The sequence below is a fragment of the Rhagoletis pomonella genome, unplaced genomic scaffold (assembly GCF_013731165.1).
Source record: "Rhagoletis pomonella isolate Grant_MI unplaced genomic scaffold, Rhpom_1.0 Rhpom_scaffold_00004, whole genome shotgun sequence".
Lineage (NCBI taxonomy): Eukaryota > Metazoa > Arthropoda > Insecta > Diptera > Tephritidae > Rhagoletis > Rhagoletis pomonella.
In genome coordinates, this window is record NW_023458558.1 from 33,521,402 (window position 1) to 33,543,010 (window position 21,609).

General features: G+C 37.0%; 1 protein-coding gene across 3 annotated transcripts in view; it reads left to right on the forward strand.

Moving 5' to 3' along the window:
- LOC118737496 (protein serrate) overlaps positions 1–20,170 on the forward strand; it is a 158,898-nt gene extending 138,728 nt beyond the window's left edge. For 2 of the 3 annotated variants that reach the window (XM_036468043.1, XM_036468044.1), the window contains exons 12-17: positions 1,286–1,433; positions 1,552–1,677; positions 5,969–6,064; positions 16,308–16,679; positions 16,752–17,347; positions 17,412–20,170. In XM_036468043.1, the coding sequence (XP_036323936.1) occupies positions 1,286–1,433; positions 1,552–1,677; positions 5,969–6,064; positions 16,308–16,679; positions 16,752–17,347; positions 17,412–18,215 (2,142 nt within the window). In that variant the 3' untranslated portion in view covers positions 18,216–20,170. The remainder of the gene's footprint in view (positions 1–1,285; positions 1,434–1,551; positions 1,678–5,968; positions 6,065–16,307; positions 16,680–16,751; positions 17,348–17,411) is intronic. The other variant, XM_036468045.1, reaches the window with a different exon arrangement.
- The last annotated feature ends 1,439 nt before the right edge of the window (positions 20,171–21,609 follow it).

Genomic DNA, 21,609 nt, shown 5'->3' on the forward strand with positions numbered 1-21,609 from the left:
CTCAATCTGACCACTGTGCAGCCGGCGCAGAGTGATTTGAGAGCTACAGAAGTCTACGTTTCGAATTGTCTCGAAATATCCCGATTAGTGGTTGATTAGATTAGGTTCAGAGATAGCGTGTCGGAGTCCATTCGAACGACATGGTCAAGCCAGCAGCGCGTTGGATTTCCATGCTGACATTATTATCGGTGTTAATGGTTGTTCTTAAGTAAACGAAATTCTCGAAGTTATAACTGCCAACAGTGACGTAGATGTCAAGGAGTGAATGCGCTGATTGTTTGTTTAATGACAGGAAATCCTTCGTCTTGACCTCGTTGACCGCCAAACTTCGCGGTTCTTCTTACCGATGATATCAATGTCATCGGCGTACGCCAGAAATTGCACACTCTTAAAAAAAATTGTTCCCAATGGGTTCAGTTCTGCAGCTCTTATTATCTTCTCCAACATCAGATTAAAGAAGTCACATGAAACCCCGTTTGGTAGCGAACGGCTCGGAGAGGTCTTTTCCAATTCTGACGGAGCTGGTGGTATTGCTCAACGTCGTTTTACACAGCTGGATCGGTTTCGCGGGGATGCCAAATTCAGATGCAGCGAAGTATAGGCAGTCTTTTAGTACTAAACGCTTCGCAGCGATAAAATGTGATAATCGTAAGCCGATTTTGCAGAAATTTTCTGTGATCATTTTAACTTGGCATGAAGAAAAGAGAAGGAAAAAATCTATAGATTGGCAAACTTCTACGCCCACTTTATTAGTGGTAGATATGGACCTACCACTATCCGATCTTAGTATATTTGGTTTTTACATTAGTTTTTCTATGGCTGGTGATAATAAATTTGACCATCTTTCATACATGGTTTTCTCTGGTTACAACTATTTCTTCATTCTTAAGCAAAACTACTGAATGTAACATTTTTTACAAAAAACGGAGCAGGTTTTCGGAAGGTGTTTACACTGTGTGGCACACTCTTTAAAACGTCCGTAAGAAGTTTTATACTCCGCATTTTGAGCAATTGTCAGAGCAATCTACATGCTCTCAAACCCGTAAATATTGGTAATGAGTTGCATAAGGGATTGTAGTAATTATGTTTTAAACCAATACATACTAATATATATAAACATGTTCCTAAATTTACTACCGTCATCATCTTAAGAGCAAGTCATCCCAATTTGCCAATATTATGGTGCTTATGTCAATATTAAAATTTAGTTAATTTGTAACGATCAAAACTACAAGCTCCCATAACCACACTGTTCGAACTAAATTATTATCGTTATTACTTATAGGAGGCCAAAGATCATTGCACTCCCTCACCCTGTTTGCAGGGTCGTTGTTTGAATACACCTGGCAGTTATTATTGTCACTGTCCGCCAGATCGGGCGGGAAAACACTGCGAGCAAATACGGCCACTGTGCTCACAGCCACTATGCAATGGTAAGTAAGCTTATCTTTATTTATATACGAGCGATTTGTACTTGACATGTATTTGATTATGTTTTAAAAATCCCACACTAATTTTAACTAATCTTATTATTTCCAAACAAAATTACAGAGGGCTGTTTTGTCAATACCACCATGAATACGCCACCATGCAGTGGGCATGGCACATGTGAGATGGGCGATGTGGGCACTTTCTGCAAATGCCATGTCGGTTATACCGGCACCTTCTGTGAGCATAGTAAGTAAAAAAACAAAAACACAAACAACTAGAACAGCGGGTAGAAGAATCGAATCATTTATAATCACCGCACAGGTAGCGTACGAAAGACTTAAGCAACAAACTTGCGCACAGCATTCGTTGTTATTCGTATAATTTTCCTCTATGCAAAATTTGTATTTATTTTTTTTCTAATATAAAGCATCATTAATAGTTTCATAAGCTTGAACAGCAATAAAATGAATCATCACTCAATCTTAAAAAAATCCATATGAGCAAAGAGACAAAAACCCAAAATATTTTCCCACCATTTAAATATATCTACATAGTACATATATACATAAATATCGTCGTTTAAAGTACAAAACCGCGTATCATCATTCTGCAAAACCGCGTAACTGACATTGGCTGCCAAAAATTGGATTGCTCACACAAGCTCTTGGCTCAATCCTTATCCATTCGTCCTGAAATATACTAGCCAGAAATGCGATTGCTTTATAAAAAAGACAACTATTTTGAAATATGATTGTTTTTACTCTCTAGAAAATAATTTATGCAACCTCACATACGCGGTTTTTCATTATCTTGATAAGCGGTTTTGCATTTTGTTGATACGCAGTTTTGAACCTTAAACGACGATATCTATATACGTAGTCGATCAAAAGTAATTTCATCAGAACTTTTGATATGTGTATGTGTGTAGAGCATCAAAATATCTATAACAATGAAAATATACTAAAAGTTACTTTAAAAGTACGAATAAACAAACTAGCAGGAAAAAAATTCGATCTTGAAAAAATGCATGATGCTAAAAGAAGTGTTTTAATGAGCTTTGTACCACGATTGTTTATTAGGAAAAATTGAAAAAGCAACAAAGCCTAAGCGGTAGAAGTTATAGCAGCTATTTCGGAGATCACCACATCTCCTCATCAGACCTCGTTTTTCTACACTTCAGCAGGGATCGAACCTGCGTAATCGATGTTCAAAGTCAGAAGCGTTAACCACTGAGCTATGTACATCCCGTAAACTCTTGTTGCTAATTCATTTTCCTTATTCAACCAACTACTATCAAGTGCAGCTGATTTGCCGCAATTTAAACGAGACAGCAAATGGATGTATAAAATTGACAACAACAACCACACTAAATAGAAATATTAAAAATATAAGTGTTTTAATGATGCCGCTCTTCAAAAGTTTTCTGTTCACTATGCCATACCAGAAAAAAGTGCGAGACTAAAGAATTTTCGCAAGGCAATTAAAATTTTTTTTGTGGACTCGAGCTCGACTTTTTACATATTTTTCGATTTTCTTGAATTCGGAAGAAAATATTTTGTTCGAAAATTCATTGACTTCAAGGACTCTACTGTTCAATCAAAGGATGGAATGCAAATGCCTGGAAATCACTTAGAGCTTCAGAAGTAGTCTTGAGCTGAAATAGCAACAAGACTTTTGAAATACGAGTAGAATTTTGTTATAAAGAGTAGACTGCATCACCAAAAAAGTTGCGCTTTTTCCACCTGGATTACAAAATGTATTGTATTTTAAGACGTCCACCAAAATAGTTCTGAAAAATACTAAGATTTAAGCGAGCTGGATTGATTTGAAAATACCTCCAAAAATGGAGTTTTTTATGAATAAAAACAGTTTCTTAAAGAACTTTTTGAAAAAGTCCCCGCAGATGACAATACAGATTAGGTTTAAAAAATCTGTATAAAAATATTTTCAGCGGAATCGTAATAATGAGATGTTTGATGCTGTTTTTTTATTTTTCAAAGATTGCTTTACGAAAAACTTAAATAACTCGGCCAAAATTTCTTAGACGTTTACAGCGCCAAAAAAAAAAATCTCGGTAGAAAGGTACTTTCCCACTATTTTTATTTATGTGCAAAAAAAAAGTCATTCGTGTCCCAATTTTTGCAAATACCAGCACATCTTAATTCAACTTTGAATGATGTTCGTTCTCTTTCATCCTTTGAATGAGCTTATTAGCAAAGAAATGAAATGGGGGAGAAAATACCTCTCCAATGATACCTCACAAGTCTAAATAGGAAGAGTTTAGGTTCAGTTATCAAGTTTTTCTTATAGCAATCTTTGAAAACAGTTAAAAAACAGCATCAAAAATCTCATTATTACGACTATGTTCAACATTTTTTTTAATTTTTTTTAAATATTTTTATATAAATTATTTAAATTTAAACCGTTTTGTCATTTGAGGGGATTTTTTCAAAAAACATCTTTAAGGAACTATTTTTATTCATAAAAAACTCCATTTTCGGAGGTATTTTCAAATCGGTCCAGCTCACTTAAATCTTAATATTTTTCCGAAATATTTTGGTGGACGTCTTAAAATATAATAGATTTTATAATTCCAATTCATTTCTCAAACTTTAGACTTTTTCAAGGAAAGGAAGTCATATCCCGACAATTGTCAACATAAATGCTGTCTTCCAAAACATCCAGTTTCAGATTTGATGTATTGTGGAACGATTTTCCGATATCGCTTGTCAAATTTGGTCTGGATACAAACCAGTTTCGGCGTTGTGCCATCTTCAGTATCATTTTTCGTTCTCATAAACCAATGACTTGATGTAAGTCAAAAGAAAAAATCTAGTGACATTGAATCACACGAAGCGTTCTCCAAATCTTTTCTCCTATATTTAAGTAGATTGCTTAAAGTACAATAAGATATGTTGCGTCATTCTTTTGGAAAACCATACCTCCATTTTAGGCTCAATCATGGCTCTACATCGGCCGCCATTGATGGTAACGTTAAAGAAGTAAGGTCCATCGATTTTCGGAACCGTAAAGCACACCATGGTGCAAACAGTAAGCTTTTTTCGATGTAACGATGCCTCACAATGTATATCTCCTAAGTTTCCTATCTACATCCAAAGAAAATTGCAATAAGTGAGTGCACCTTTTTTCAGATCCCTAAAACCCGAAATTTGGCAATATCTCAACAACTTTTCTACTTTTTTGTATTCTTATTTCGTATTCGGATTCAACGGAGAATTTTTCATAAAAACTTATACAAAAATGTTGCGGTTGGCCAACAGCTTCCAAAGAAAATTGTAATAAAGTGAGTGCACTTTTTTCAGATCTCAAAAACTCGAAATTCGACAATATCTAAAAAACTGTTCTATTCTCTTACATTTTAATTTCGTATTCCAATTCAGTGAAAAATTTTACATTTGAATGCATATAAAAATATCGCTGGTCGGACATTTTTTTTCCATTTCTGTAAACGTGTGTTATTGCCGACAAAAATACAAGGCAGGCCCGTTGAAATCTTAGAAAACAAGCAAGAAAACCAGCTATCAAAATAATCCATTTGTAAAAAACAACAAAAGTGGTATATTGGTTAAAAAAAAAAAATAAAATTGTTTATTAAAATTTTTTGCAAAAAAGATGTTAGTGAAAAATTATAGTTTCCGCCAAAAAGTGCGGAAAGAGTTCTAATAGGTCAACAGTTTTTGATTCTCCAACATAAGTGTGACACGAGATAAGAATTTTAAGAAAACTTGTCACTCTAAGAATAAGGGCTGAAATTTGCATGTTTAAACTTGTATAACTTGACAAATAACCGTGGAAGATAAAAATTATTTTACACATGGGTTACTAGTAATCGTAGCAGCAATGTGGTGGAGTTTGAACAAAATGCTGGCATAAAATGTTTTTCCTGGTACACTTGACGAATTTTGCCCCACATGCTATTTATGCGCAAATAAGTAAGCAAAGACAAATACATATACTTTTGTAGAAGTTGAAAAAATGTTAATTAAAATTTTTTAAATTCATTTACCCGCCTTAACGAAACCAACAAAATGAGCTAGTACCTAAGACACATCGGAACGAATAGGAAGGCGGCGCAGGTGGCAACAAAAAAAGTTGATTACTGAATGTTGAAAGGTCTAACTAACTGACAGATAGACCTACATACGAATACATTTGCAGCGATTTTATCTGCATAAGCCAGCCGATCAACGTGGAGCAGAATAACAACGGTCTAAAATTCCACAACACACGAGTCTCTACAGCAAAACTAAGAAGATGTTGCATGCCGACAAAACGTAGGCACCAAACAGTGCAGCCGCCGCAGTGTTGCCCGAAACCCAATTAACTCACAAGCGCTAACTTTTTTTCAACAAGTCTTCTTCAGCACCGCTTATTTAAGTTTTGTTTTGTTTTTCACTTCTTAATTTCGAACTCGGTTCAATACAATGTCCTTGCTTTGCTTGTTATTTTTTATTTGCTTTTCCGTTCCTGATCGACTTACGTTTTTTTCTATCTGCTCTTTTCATTCTGCTTGCAGATTTAAATGAGTGCTCGCCAAATCCTTGTCGAAATGGTGGAATTTGCTTGGATGGTGATGGGGATTTTACATGTGAATGCATTTCGGGTTGGACAGGTAAGCAAGCGGATAGTTAACAAAATGGAACGAAGAAGAAGTAAAAACATTAACAAAGTGGAAAAATGTAACAGCTTTTGCAAAACAAAAAAGCGATACGAGCAATTGGGACTGTGTTGGCTATAATGAGTTGGTATTATGAAAATACATTTTTTTTTTCTTTTAGGTTTGAATATTCCTACATATGTATGTAGGTATGCTTCTAGAATGACTTTAACAAGTGTAACGCATGTTAAAAGTTTTGAGCGCGGAAAATTGTAATACAATAAAAAGAAAGCGTTCTGTCGGATTATCAGCAAGTAACACGAGTATCTGCTGTGAATGACAGTGATTGTAATACTGATAAGTTCATTAATTAATACCACTGTCCAACAGCGTTTTTGCATCCATGGTATAGTTTTGAAACATCAACTGAGAAAGGTTGTCATTTTGCATCCTCGAAATCACCGACGCGTCCCCTACGGCCTTAACAGCAAACGTCGGGTACATTCTTTTAAGCGGAAGTCCGTTTAAGAAAAAAGTTGCCGACTAAAGATATGTATTTTCCCCCCCAGAAGCCAAATCTGTGTTAAAAACAAGTATGTACCATTAAAAATAAATGGACTTCCGGTCAGTTAACACCACTTCCGCACAAAAGCCGAAGTGGATAATGCAACCAAAACATAAAGCGTCCCCAACTTGGAATTCATATTTTTTCGTTTTCCAATAAAAATATTTACATCAATTTTAGAAGTCCAGGGCGGGTTTAAGTGCAAAAGTCATTTAAAGGTTGAAAGATGCGCTTCCAAGAAAAAATTTTCAACAAAAGTTGCCTAACTTTATGCGCAGAATCCGAATCTATGGAAAAACGTGTACATCCGAATTAAAAAAATTGACTTCCGGTCAGCTTAACCTATTTCCGGTCGAAACCGGAAGTCGGAAATAGGACCATAATATGGAACATTCCCGACTTAGTAGTTGATATTCTTAAGTTTTCAAAAAAAAAACCATTTACTTCATTTCAGAAGGGGTAAAGGGGTGGTGTGTAAGCAGCTTTTATTAGCACGCCAATATAAGTACTTAAAAATCGGCATATCTTGAATAAATTCTTCCATTCTCTATTACATTTAACAATTTCCTTGTCCACAATGGGGTCACGAAGGTGAAGATGATGTTTGGCAAGTTAAGACCGCCAAGAATGTCGAGACTCGTTATCACTGCGTTTTTTTCGGAAGATATTTTCTAGCTCTTTCTTGAGAAGGAATCCTAAAGGGATCCCTGTTTGAAGTTTTTGAATTCCTGAAAACTTTAACGTTGCTAAAGTTCCCGAAAGGTATTTTGAAGCTTATGTTACTTTGTGACATTCCCCCTACAAGAAGGTTAGCGTCTGGAGTTCCTCTCTTGTAAAAAATGTATATCCACTATACATCCAAATACAAACGAAGCATACGCCATAATATTATGTAAGGCAGTGCCAATTTCTGATAAATAGACTAATTCGGTTCTTCGACTATATAAACTCCTCATCAAATTTTTCTAGCCTCACGCTGATATAAAATGCTTTTTTTTATGAAGAGAACATTAAAGCATGACTAAAGTCATGAAAAAATTGGTGTGGAGTTCTAAAATTACAAAATCCGGCTGTACTTTCTGAACTCGAGATAAGTTTAGTTGGATACCAAATCCAAAAAAAAATATTGTGGGACTGTTTGTACTTCTTTTGTGCAAAGGACTTTGAAACCTTCTTCATTCCTGGAAGCTCATCTAACGCTGCTAATGGTACTTTTTCTGAAACTGATATACTAAAGTCTTCATCCATCCGAAAAAGAGATGGTGTTTTGTGAAAAGCTTTTTCAAGGCAAAAATACACTTGGACGTCTGATATTGCCTGCCGAGGGGACACCGCTTAGAGGAAAAACTTCGGTGGAGAAATTTGAGGTGCGGTAGGATGGTAATAGACAATTGCGTCCGGCGCAAAGGGGCGAACCCAATCATACCTTAAAGCTAAAAAAGCATCTCCGCTAAAACGGGATCCATCGTAGTGGGCGAACTACTCTGTCCTCTAAGTAAAAAGGGCTTCGATTTTCAGGGCTATGCGGATGATATTGTCATCCTAATCAAAGGCAGTTTACAAAACGCTTTCTGCAGCCTCTATAGAATATTCTGAACATAGTCGCCATTTGTGTAGGAAAAACGGGTTAATCGTAAATCCCATTAAAATCAATATAGTCATTTTCTCTTGGAAAAGTAGAGGGACAAGTTTCTGGAACGATTCCTTCAAATATAAAAGAAAGATTTTTCTCACTCATGGAATCCGCACTTAGATAGCGCTATTCAAAAGGACAGGCCTTCCCTTCTAACTGGGCCTGCCGAAATCCTAATGGGCATCAAAACTAAACTGACAATGAAGATGAATTATGTCCATTCTAGCTCATACTGCGTGGAAGAAGGCAGAACTAACGCGATGAGAACAACACCAACGGCGACTCTCGAGGCGCTTTTTTACCCACCTCCTGTACACATTAAAAACAAATAAGAGACTCTCCTATTTACAGCAAGGCTCATCCCCGGGGATAATGGGGAAGACAAGAGGCTCATACACCTTTATACTCTCAGGGTCATAGAATAAGAAATTCAACTTCACAAACAATGTCAAGGTATTTTTCCCCTATCAGAAGAAACTAGGATAACGAAGAACCGAAGCAACTAACAAATACATATACATTCACTCTGACAGCAGAGCAGCTGGTGTATGGCTGCCTTCAGCTTTTAACGAAGAACAGGAAACGCTATGGTTACTTCTTACTTTAATGCGGTGCGTAAAAACCTACACCAGGTTGGCTCAATCAAGTACAGTTATTTCCCTCTGCACAAATAAGAGAAGCTATTGACAATAAGTATAAGGAAAGATTTCCAGAAAAGTTATTTGGCTTCCTTTTAAATGTACATACAGTGGTGTGATTGTAACCAATGTACTTTCAGATTAAAAAAAAAACTCTGAACAAATACAATCGTAACCAGTTTTCCATCATAATTTGTTACTTTAATACAAAAGGGCCTTATATAACGTCTCTTTTTTTTAGTTCTTGTAAAACTTTGAAAAGAATGGTAATAAACAATGAATTTAATATATTGACGTAACTAGTAGTTGTTGTTAACTTCTATCAGGTCCTAAGTGAAAAAGCCAACGATATTTGTTATTAATGAGTTAAGCCTTTTCTATATTAGGGTAACGATATATACGTTTATGTAAATATGGGCAACCTGTCGACTATACATATACTCGAATCTTTAGAAATAGATTAAAATTGATTTTTTTCTCTTGAAAATCATGTAATTTTAATTAAAAATTCCTTTACAAATCCTTATGGTGAAACTACCACTCATAAAATCTTTGATTCCTCTCAAATATTTTCAAAACAAGTTTAAAGCTTATTAAAATTAAAAAGAATTACATAACTGGCATGGAAATTTATATTTGTCATAGACTCTTTGTCTAAAAAATCGGTGAATATTTTTATAAAAAATAATAAGCAAAGCTAGCGATCTCTAGTACATAAATATAATGCTTATTTGCGCACTTTAAAGTTGCTTACTCGATTGAAACCATTTACTAGCATTTCTTACCATCTATTAATTGTCACCTTCCTTTAAATCTCTTAACCGACTACGATAATAAAAAACAAAAATTATGTTTATAGTTTTCCTTTTGTGATCATTTTAATAAGCGAACGCAAGTAGCCAAATCAGTAACACCAAAATATTTGATTAATCGAAAATGAAAGGTGGCAATTAATTTTCGCTTCTATAAGCGAAAATGGCATAATATCATTAACTAATTATAATCGTATCAATGATTAAGTATAATCGAATATTGCGAGCATACTCTTAATTGATTATGCAAATTAGTTCTCAAGTTTATGCGAAAACCGAAGCGTTTACGCTTAATTGATTAAAAATTGTGGTGATTTGTCTGAATTAAAATATTTCTTACCTGTAGAGCCAAGTCATGGAATTCATAGTGGTGATGGAGTGTTTAAAAAATTAAAATTTCGCCGAATTCAGGCAAAAAAAAATGCTAAAATGAAGAGGAAAGTATCTGCAATAAAATCAAATTTGTACAAAATTTTAATGTAGATGCGTTTGTTTTTAAATTTCCTCCTAAGTGGCTTATAAGACCATTTTGATGAAATTGTACTTGTGAGATTCGGTTAGGTGGCATGGTTGTCTCCACAATTAGTAGCACACTGAAAATAGAATACCAAAACTATGGTAAAGATGAATTTAGGTAGAAAATCGTTGCGTTCCCACAGCAAAGTCCTTCAAGCGGCTGATATACATACATACGTATATCCCCGAAAATTATCAGAATAAGTCAGTAAGAAGTGAGTCCAAATAAGTTTAAACAGTTAGTTCTTATTAGCTGGGCACTTGGGTATAAGGTGTTAAGATAATTCGACCTCATCATCATCCATGCGGCTGTTGCAGCAAGGGATTGAAGGGATGTTAAATCTTTCCGCATGGATTCCAATCGGGCAGCAGTTTAGACTCCCACTGTTATCGAGTCCTGTTTAGTTTAAGAGCTCCTTAGACTGTCCCAAACTCGCATTTGTCCAGCATAAGGCTGCGTTTTCGGTAAGTGCGTTGCTACAAGTAGCGCCCAATTTATGTAAATATGGAACGTTCACATTATCAGGAATAAGGCATTTTTCCTTGCCTTTTACAATTAAAGGTTGAAAAGGCAACATCAAATGAGTATATATGGAATCAGAGAAAGCTATATTGTGGACATTCTTAATCGAATATAATCTATCTATTTAGCAGAAAAATGCCAATTTCTATAAAATCCGTTCCCTGGCTTTTCCAGAAGTTTGGAGTTCGAGAAATCTAAATTTGCACTTTATTTTTTACAAAAAGCAGCCGCTAGGGCGCGCTATGATGCAAAAACATGCAAGGAAGAGGAAGGAAAAGTGCAAACGATGTTTCTCAACCAAGTTGCTAAAAAATGTTTCTTCATGTTTTTTTGCATCAAAACGCACCCAGCGGCCATTTTTGGCATTTTAGTCAGAGCCACATCAGTTTTAGGCTTTACACGGAAAAAATTTTCAATAATACAACTTATGAGATATTAAGTTCAATTTTTAATTTTTCCGTTTAAAATTGCTTAAGATAACTGCAAAAAAATTAAATTAACAAACTTGAATTCTGTAGCTTAGACTCGCTATATTTTAAATGCAAGTTTATGTTGCTGAAATTAAAAATATTACTAAAATTTAAAGGAGTAAATCTAAAAATCATGTCAAATCATGTTTTCTACATAAATCAAAATCTGTTGAAAAATAAAATAAAAATATGCCACTTATTTGCACTTTGCGAAATTATGCGCTTTTGGCAGTTGCATCAAATCATTTTTTGTTAATGCCATCAGATCTGCACCATTCGCTCGATTATCAAAAATGAGAACGCACATTAAATGCCTTCTCCTTTAAATGTGTAATTAAGGTCTAATTTTTTAAAAAAACAGTTAATTAATTAGTAGACTAATTAAATTCAATTTGTTTAATAAGTTAAATTCCATTTTAATTTAGGGAATTAGATGACTGAAATACTATGTATCACCATATATATGAGAGTTAGACGAAAGAGGTTTAAGATCATAGCTTACAAATATTTTGAAGAGGGTCGCCTGTTTGCAAATCGAATTTAATTAAATTATGCAAAATTTTTATATATGAAATATTAAACTATTTATATCAAACGAATGGGTTACGGCATCATGTTTGTTATTTTATTACAGTATGTAGATACATACATTGCCAATGAGTGATATATTTTCTTGCTCCTCTAATATTACTGGACCCTTAAATTTACTTTAGTTTGCTTAACTTATTTTTTGCTAAATATTTTAAATATGTTCTTTGGTCAGACACTCATGTTATTATACATATTTCAGTTACCCAAATTCATTAATTAAATTGAATTTAATTGTTTAAAGATGTGGCAACCCTTATGCGTGTAGTTTAGCATTTTCAAAACCAAACCGATTGATATTCATATTGTAATATCTAATTCATTTAACTTAATAAATAATTTAAATTCAATTTTTTAACAGGTGGCAACCCTTTTCAAAAAAAAAAATAAAACTTTACTGCACATCTACAGACTAATTCCTGCAAACTGACACCTCACTTTTGAAAATGGAATGAACTATATGTACTACATACATATCTACCTATGTCAATGCAACAAGAATCCAAATTTCGAACTTTAAACTGCATTTAGAGAGAAAGTATGAAAGGTATCAAAAAAAAAAAAGAAAACATTGCATTTTTGACTTCAGCGTCCTCAAGTTCTCTAAGAAACAAGTTTTCATTTAAATCCATCCATAATTATGTGGCGTGGGAATAGGGCTGTTAGATTTCTTGTATCCGAAAACCCCCAGAACGACCCTTTCATGGTAAAAATATTTGCATTCAAATCAAACTTACTACAAATCGCCATCGGAAAACTGAAAAACACCATAACTTAGCGGCTTCAAGCTAGCCAAACCACGAACAAAAGATGCGTCCATTGGGTTACTATTTTATAACTTCTCCCGAAAGAAGCCCAAAATTTAGCAAAAAATTTCCAACTGTTCCTTTCAATGCACCCACTTGCAAGTGCAGCTTCTATGGCGAAAAATTCAGACTTATGTATATACATACTTATATACTAAAACTTGTATATACATGCATACATATATGTACATGTGCGTTCAACTATCGATGCCTGATTCCCGGCAGAAATTCGCAACATGCGAAATGTAAAAAAAGGAAAGGGAATACAAAATATTTTAATTAAAATTTCCTAATCGTGTGTGAAGTGTTTTTATCTGATGTTGGGATCATTCGCCGCCGGATCCGTTTAACCTCATATCGCTTTTTGTCTCTTCGTCTTTTTTATTCAGTATGTCTGTCCTTTGCAAACTTTTTTGACTCAAACTTTTTCTTTTTTTTTTCGGGTGAGCGCTTCTCTTCTCCTCAACTCCTAAACGTATACGTTCACTTACAAATCCGCTGTCTTGTTGGATTGTGTTAAACCTGAAAGCGAATTAATACGAAACGTAAAGATCGCGTTTCCAATTGCCATTTCGTGTTTGAAACTTTGTATTGCCTGCATGCGCACAAGTCGTTGGTTGGTAGGAGTGCGAATGCAGTGATTTGGTGTTGGAAAAGCCTCTTTCGTACTTCTTGCCAAGTTCAGCAGCCGTAAGCGGTTAGCAGTAGCGGCGGTGGCAGGATGTGACAGTGAAATAATAAATTGCATTTCGTTTCTTGTACGCCGATTTGTAGCGCTGATACACATGCACATGCGTGCATGTTTAAAGATCGCTTGCAAATATGTATGTATTCTGTAGCTACAAGTGTACGCCAATTGAGATGGTCCCAAATGAGCAGGTCCCTAGCCAGGCCAACTAGCAATCTACATACATACATATGTACATGCATACATAAATAGACACCGATGTGTGATAGTGTCGAAAATTTAGCTGGGATTGCATTGAGAAATAATTTAAGGAATTTGTTCAATTGGCTGCGTACATGGTACATTTACACTGAATTAAATGTAATTTATTTATTTGCTAATAAAAACAAACGCAGTCGGGAGGGAAGAGAATAAAAATTGTGTTCCTCTGAATAAATAGATAGCACTTGCATGTCGTTTGTTTGAATGAAAGTGTTTGCATAAGAAGCTTAATTGAAGGAGCTGCAGAGTAGACGAAGTCACTGATTCATCTGTCATTACCAGCACTCACTTCGCGCCTAAGTTTTTAATGATTTTAACACGTCCATATATTGGAAGCTTCACAACTAAAGCTACTGAGGAAGAAACAAATGTGCTTCAAGCATAGAAAACGATTACTAAAAGTGGCGAAATCCCACAATTCAAACTACCGGTTTTCGAAGGCAGCAGGATACTGTCATTGCCTTCATGGACCATGAATCATGGTAGACAGCAAACTTAAATGGAAATTCAACGTCGATGATTTTAGACGAAAATTCTTTGTAGCATAATGCACTTGCTTGAGAATTTTCTAGGGGAAATGGGGACTAAACCCTAAACGGCGCACAATGGTACTACAGCGACCAAAAATATTAAAACCGGACCAGCGAATTCTGGGAAATCAATCACGCAGATTCATAGCAAAATGTCCGGCTAACCCAAATTAAAAACAAAAAATGTTGATAAAAATGCATTCTTGCAATCATGGAACGGGCTTAGTGTATATACAATGTAAAAAATTAATTTGTAATTTAAATTAATTTTTCTACTAATGCGGATATATATGGGCTTATCTCTAGAACTTTTGATTGTCGACATTTAAAGAAAAAGTTGTGGCACATTCAAGTGGCAGAAGTGGCAATGCATACCCCAAGGACTATAGGCCCCTAGTGGGCTTCCTTTCCTCAAAAGACCCTGGAGAGGTCAATAACAGGGCACATGCTATCAAAGGCACAACACGCTTACAGGAAGTTGGGTAAATACACAATGTTGTTGGACGCATAGCGGCGGCTCAGAAGAACAGGGAATTCGCAATATCTGTAAGCAAGCCACTTTAGACGGATTGACGACAATAGGAATTCATCCCGTAATATGGAACTGGAAAAGCAGTTTATTGAGCTGCAGAAGTGTATCGGCGCAGTGGGATAGGCATGAGACCACCCAACCGGTTTGCGAAGGTACGCCACAAGGGGACGTATTAGATAGATAGATATTCGGCTGAGAAATTCACTGCGACCAGGGGATCTATTGTTTCCTCTTGCTCCTTACAGCACCTCTGTCAATTGTAGCTCCTTAAGGAGATCCATCAGATTGTTAGCTGATGTCGAGGTGGACATATTATTTCCGCTACTTTGGTCGCTGGTGGGCAATCGGATACTTAAGAAAATGGAACTTACGGCAGATGATATTTCTGTCATAGTAAGCGGTAAGTGTCTGTCCACACTCAACTCACTTATGAGCGATGCACTACAGGATATACATCTTTGAGCAACCGAAGTGTTATTAACACAGAAAAGACAGATTTGGTACTCTTCACCAGGAAATACTGGGTTCCCAACTGGTCTCAGCTTAAGCTGGATGGGGTGACCCTCCAGCTGAAGCAAAGCACCAAGTATCTCGGAATAACACTCGATAGCAAGCTGTCGTGGCGCCATTGCGCCTAAATGTGGATCTTTACATCGATAGTCAGGCGGCTGCTCTGTATTATGGGGTGCATGTTTGGTGGACAGCAATGGAGCAGAAAACATTTCTTAAAAGACTTGAAATTATATAAAGGCTATCAATGATCAGCAAGACAGGAGCACTCAGGACAACACCAACGTCAAGAACTGCCGCCAGGCTAAATGCAGCATTTTCCATGCGGAAGTATTGGCCATAAAGAGAGGCGGTAACCTAGTAAACAAACAGTTGAAACTCTACATCAACAGTCAGGCTGCAATAAAGGCGCTTCTATCGCACAGCCTTCCTCCAGAAGTATGGCGGAGTGCAGGACAGCTCTGGGTTTGCTACATGGTGGTACTGACGTAAGTCGGACTTTGGTTTCTCGGGCATACCGGCGTCGTGGGTATCGAAGAGATCCACAAGCTCACCAAAGACAGAGCTCTGTCTGAATTTATGCTGTTAGAGGAGGGGCTGATTTCCCCCCAGGCAATTAAACGGGAGTTCGACATGTCCGGCGCAGAAGGCGAGGACTATAACGCATTGTTCGAATATATCTAGGAACATGTGCGGAGCGTATGACATAAAGGAACTCTCTCCTCAAGAGGGAGGATGCCAGGCTACTGGTGGGTGTTCCTACGGGATATTTCCTGTTGGTATCCTGTTGTAAGTCTCCAGCTCTTCTCAGACTGCGAATAGGTCTCCTAGGAGCAGGCTTTCTGTCTAGCCTGGAAGCCGCTGACAAGGTAGGGTACATTATGGTTTTTCAGTTTGCCGAAAAGCTAGCCAGCTTACCTAACCTAACCTGCACTCATCCAACCGATTTTACCAGCGGACCTATCAGGTGGGTGATCTCATCAGTGAATTCAGATGTTTCGACCATGTAATATAAATTCTATATAAATAGATAAACATCTCCCAAAATGTTAGGTCAACACTTAACAAAAAGTGTAACCGCCAAATTATTATTATATTATTACTCGTATTTTCACAATGTCTATAAGTAAAACATACGCAAATTTTAATCTCCTCAATTTACTTATTTTGTTTCCGTCTATTGCAGGTAAGCGTTGCTCAGAGCGCGCTAATGAATGCTACGCCGGTCAGTGCCAAAATGGTGGTACGTGCCTGCCAGGTTCTATTGAGAAAAGTCTACAGTCCCATTGCCGCTGCGCGTCCGGCTGGCATGGCGTATTCTGCGACGAACCGATTGACCAGTGCAGCGGACAACCATGTCATAATGGTGGTACCTGCGAATCCGGCACCGGCTGGTTTCGTTGCTTATGCGCTCAAGGTTTCTCTGGACCAGACTGCCGAATCAACGTGAATGAATGTTCACCGCAACCGTGTTTGGGCGGCGCAACCTGTATTGATGGCATAGGTGGTTATACGTGTATTTGTCCGCCGGGAAGACATGGGCTGCGTTGCGAAATTTGTATGTCAACTTGCTGCTTCTTTAAGGCGATAATTTACGAATAATAAATGAGGAATTTCTTCTTTCTTGCAGTGCTTTCCGATCCCAAGTCCGCCTGCATTAATTCTACCAACACACTCTCGCCATATCATGCTTTGAATCAAAGTCAATCCGATTGGTTGGAGCTGGCGCTATCTGGCAGCACTGACGAGTACTGTAATGCCTGTATCTGTGAGAATGGCACGTCGCGCTGCACGAATCTCTGGTGTGGCTTACCGAACTGCTTTAAAGTGGATGCTACTACGAAATCGTCAAATCTATCCGGCGCGTGCAAGCAACACGAGGTATGCGTGCCAACGATGAGTGAGGCCTGTCTATCGCCGCCTTGCGCTGTACGTGGCGATTGTCGTGCACTGGAGCCATCGCGCCGCGTGGCGCCTCCACGTCTACCCGCGAAACCCGAATGCTGGCCCAACCAGGCGGTGTTGAATGAGAATTGCGCGCGTCTCACAATACTGCTCGATCTACAACAAGTTGTCGAAGGCTCTTCAGTGGAGGGACTTTGTTCTGTCGTTCGCTTTTTACTGGCTTCGAAACTGGTAAAACGGACGCAAAACAGCAACGAAGCCATGCTCATTATTATTTGTGACCTGAAAACAGGCACTAACGATACCATAGAAGTGACAGTGGTAAGTAAAAGAGTTTATCGAAGTACAAGCAATACAAATTTTTAATTTTCCTTCTCTTTTGCAGTCATCAACGAAATCAGCTGATTCCGAATTGCCCATCACTGTTGGACTGCTCGGCGAGCTGTTATCTTCGCGTCAGATTAATAGCTTGCAACGTAGGAATGAGCTGCGCAATGCAAAATTCGCACCACTGGTCTCTATACTTGAGGTTAAAGTAGAAACCGCACTCATAGCTGAGGGCAACCACAACAGCCTACTCATCGGCATTCTATGTGGCATCTTCATTGTGCTTATTGGCTGCGCTGTGTTCATCACACTCATTTGGCGTCAACGCTTACATCCGCGCTCCACTTCGGGCATCAATCTTACACCTTCCATGGACGCACTACGTCATGAGGAGGAAAAATCGAACAACTTACAGAACGAAGAGAATCTACGACGCTACACGAATCCCCTAAAAGGTTCGACAACCTCGCTGGGGCGTACCAATGGCATGGAACTTAGCCTCAATCCTTCTCCAGAGTTGGCTACGGTCTCTTCATTGGTGGCCGCTTCCACCTCAGCGCTGCATCGTTCACAGCCACTTTATCCAACCAATTGTGGCGAATCGAATTTCGACTGTGAAATGGAGGTGAGCGCAACGGGGAGTAGAGGTAATGCGACCAGCAAAACTGAACTGCATCACGCGCACGTGCAAAAGCGTAATTCACAAATTTTGCTGCATAAAACTCCTAATTCCGATATGAAGAAGAACACTGTCGGATCGCTGGATAGTCCGCGAAAGGATTTCGGAAAGAGATCAATCAATTGTAAATCAATGCCACCAGCTGCCAGCGAAGACTCAGACGTGCTCACTGTGGTGGTGTAATACGCAATCACAATGGCAGTACAGCAGCCAGTGTGTATTCGAGCCGATGATCTCAGAATATCTACCGAATTAATTAGCAAACTTTAGGATTATTAAAATTGCCTTTTTTGCAAAAAGCGGAGAAGAAATAGGGAATTGTAATCAAATGTGCATAACACTGTGCGACAATTTTATGACAGTTCGGGCTGGTTTGAACTCTACTCGGCCTAAGTAGTTTTCAAAAAAGTGAAAAAATATTTTAAAATAAATGTCTTAGCGAAATTAGATCTTAAGACATATATAGTAAAATTTCATGGAAAAAATATTTGCGTAGAACTTGCTAACCCATTAGCTCCCGCTTGAAAAGGTCGTTTTGACCCTTACTTCAAGAAACTCCGCAAAAAAACAAATTTGGAAGTTCGTTAGAGGACTGATATATTCTAGAAAATTATTCTTCGGAGAAAACTTCAAGCCATCAACGTAAAGCTTCTAAAAAATTTAAATAAAAAATCAATAAAAAAACTTGGATTTTTTCTGTAAACAACTTTTTAAAATTGAGTTTGGCCGTTATACCTTCTTGGTATAGACTTTTTGCTTTAATTTTACAGAGACTTTTACGTTGATGGCATAAAGTTTTTGTCTGTCTGAGAGGACCCCACATAAAAATTTCCCAAGAATAATTTTTTTTTTTAAATAAAAAACCTCTAACGACCTTCCAAATTTGCTTTTTACCGGATTTCTTGAATTAAGGGTTAAAACGACCCATCCAGCCGGGAGCTAATGGGTTAAAATATTCTTAAACTTTAGTTTCACTCAGAAATTTATTTTAATAATTTTTTCCACTTTTTTGAAAACTGCTTTGGTCTGGACATGAAAACTAACGTAAAATAATAATACAAGCTAACATTTGCAAATCCATCGAGGGTTTTACTATTGGATTCGTATGCTTTCAGAAAAAGGTTAGCAAAGTCCGGGCTGGTTTTGCCTGTCGCACATTGTAATGTGATGTTTATTGAGCATTCATCAATTTTTTTTTTTAATTACTCAGCGAGTGAAAGGTTCGAAATGAAAGAGGAATATTTGTTGTTTCTTGTGAATACAATCAGCTCCTCTTCTTGCCTTGAGTATATTTATTTATGAACAAAAGTTTACTTAATAAATTGTTTAGGAGCTATAACTATTTTGATATTAACTACGCTATTTAGCTACAGAGATATGAAGATGAGCAAAAAATTAACACGGAGATAGCAATATGCAATAGTTGCAAGCACTTATAAGTAGCTTAATTAAATTTATTTATTAAGCCCAGGCTAGGAATAGAATTAAGAAAGACGATAAAAAGCAATTACGACTAAATGCATCTATGTATGTAGTAGTTAATAAGATTCTATTACATATAAGTATAATGTTGAGTTTGAAAAATCCTACAGCGTGTGATATTATAGAATAAATAAATAGAAAGTAAGTAATTAATTAAGTGTAACTGCATAAATAAATTGTGTGTTTGTGTCGTGTTACAATGAAAAAAGACAAAACAACTTGATTTACCACGATTACTTGGTTGTACAAAAAACGTAAAATACAGCAAAATGGAATGTAATGTGTAAATAAACCGATTTATTAGCAATAAGAGAATCATAAGAAGACTTTAATAAAATGTGTAATTTAGAATTCCTTTTTTTTATTTCTTTAAATATTTTTATTTTTTCCTTAACTGAACTGTTATCGTTTATGATGTATTTTGCTCTGTCGGAAGCATCAAAAAGAAATTATCGTTTATAATGCGGAATCGAAATTTATTCTGATTTTCAATGCTTCCATAATTTAATAGGGTGCAAAAAAGTTTTTTTTTGTATATTACCGTTTAATATCAATTTTAGTTAGCCATTATTTATTTCGAACATGTGTTAGTTTTTGTAAATGCGATTTAGTTTAAGTAAAGATTTTAAGAAGTTTCCTGATTTTAAAATATTTTGTCTAGAACTTTTAATACTTTTATAAATAATTTCAATAAAATAAAAAACTAAAGTTTATGAAAACCAATTATTTTTTCTTCAGACTTTGTGAACTTGAAAAGTTTAGACGAGTCTTCTTATTTTTCTTGCTTGGCAATGGAATCAATCGCTTAAGTGGATTTTAAACGAGTTCATTTGACATTAAAATGATATGCCAAGCGAGCAAAGTCCTTCTCCACCTGGGGCTGGATTCAGTAACAGTGAGAAAATGTAGTGTACACCGAGTGCAAAACTCACCGAATAAAATTCAGTGAGTTTTTCTGAAGAGAACAGTACACAATTTTGACAGTTAAAACTCATTCTCACACCTGAATCGTAAAATGAAGAGTACACACAATTTTAAGCGTACACTTTAAAACTCACAGTTACAGAATCCAGGCCCTGGTCTTCCCATCGCATGGGAGCGCTCGCGATATTACCAAGGCAGCGGAACCGCTGTGTTTCACTTTGCTGCACTATGGCCATATCGGCGTAAAGCGCACACATCGTTTCATCGTCTGTAGTTTTCGCAGTCACCAACGCGTAAAGGCTCGTAAATCTTCCGCAAAATCTTTCTCTCGAGTACTCCAAGGGCCGAAAAGTGCGGCATCTGAAAATGGTCGTGGACAAATCGGTCTTCTTCGCCACAGCACGCCAATCACTTACCTTCTTTGCCAACTGACGCCAATTGGAAATGTCAAGTAAAGTCAAATCCTTCTCCACCTGGTCTTCCCAACGTAGAGGAGGCCTTCCTCTTCCTCTGTTACCAGCATCGCAGCCCGCGTTGAATACTTTCAGAGCTGAAGCGGAGCCGCTGAATTTTGATTCGCTCAACGTTAAATCATTTGCGGTATTCGCCATCGCCAACGCGTAAAGGCCAGTAAATCTTTCGCAGAATCTTTCTCCAAGAGCCGCTTCATCAGATGTTTTCATTGTCCATGCCCCGGCGCCATACACCAGCACAGGCATGATGAGTGACTTATAGAGTGTGATCTTTGTACGTCGAGTGAGGACTTTGCTTACAATTGCCTACTCAGTCCAAAGTAGCACTTGTTTGCAAGAGTGTTCTCTGTTGAATTTCAAGGCTGACATTATTGTTGGTTCCTAAATAAACGAAAAGTAGACGACTTTATCAGACTTGTAACTGTCACAAGATATGTACTTCGTTTTGTCATCATTCACCACCAGACCCAGACAGACGTAGCTCTTAAAGCTAAAGATTCGTTAAATAAGGAAATGAAGCTCCCTAACTTGATGTTATTTAAACTCTTAGACTAGCTTAAAATAAGATTAAAGTAATTGGCACGTAGTCATAGTCGAAATAAAGTCCACTGAAAAGTTAGTTGCAGTTATTTTTTACAGGCATCCCATTGGTAGAGGGCTTCGGTGTACGAATTTGTTGTAACATCAGGAGTTGAATA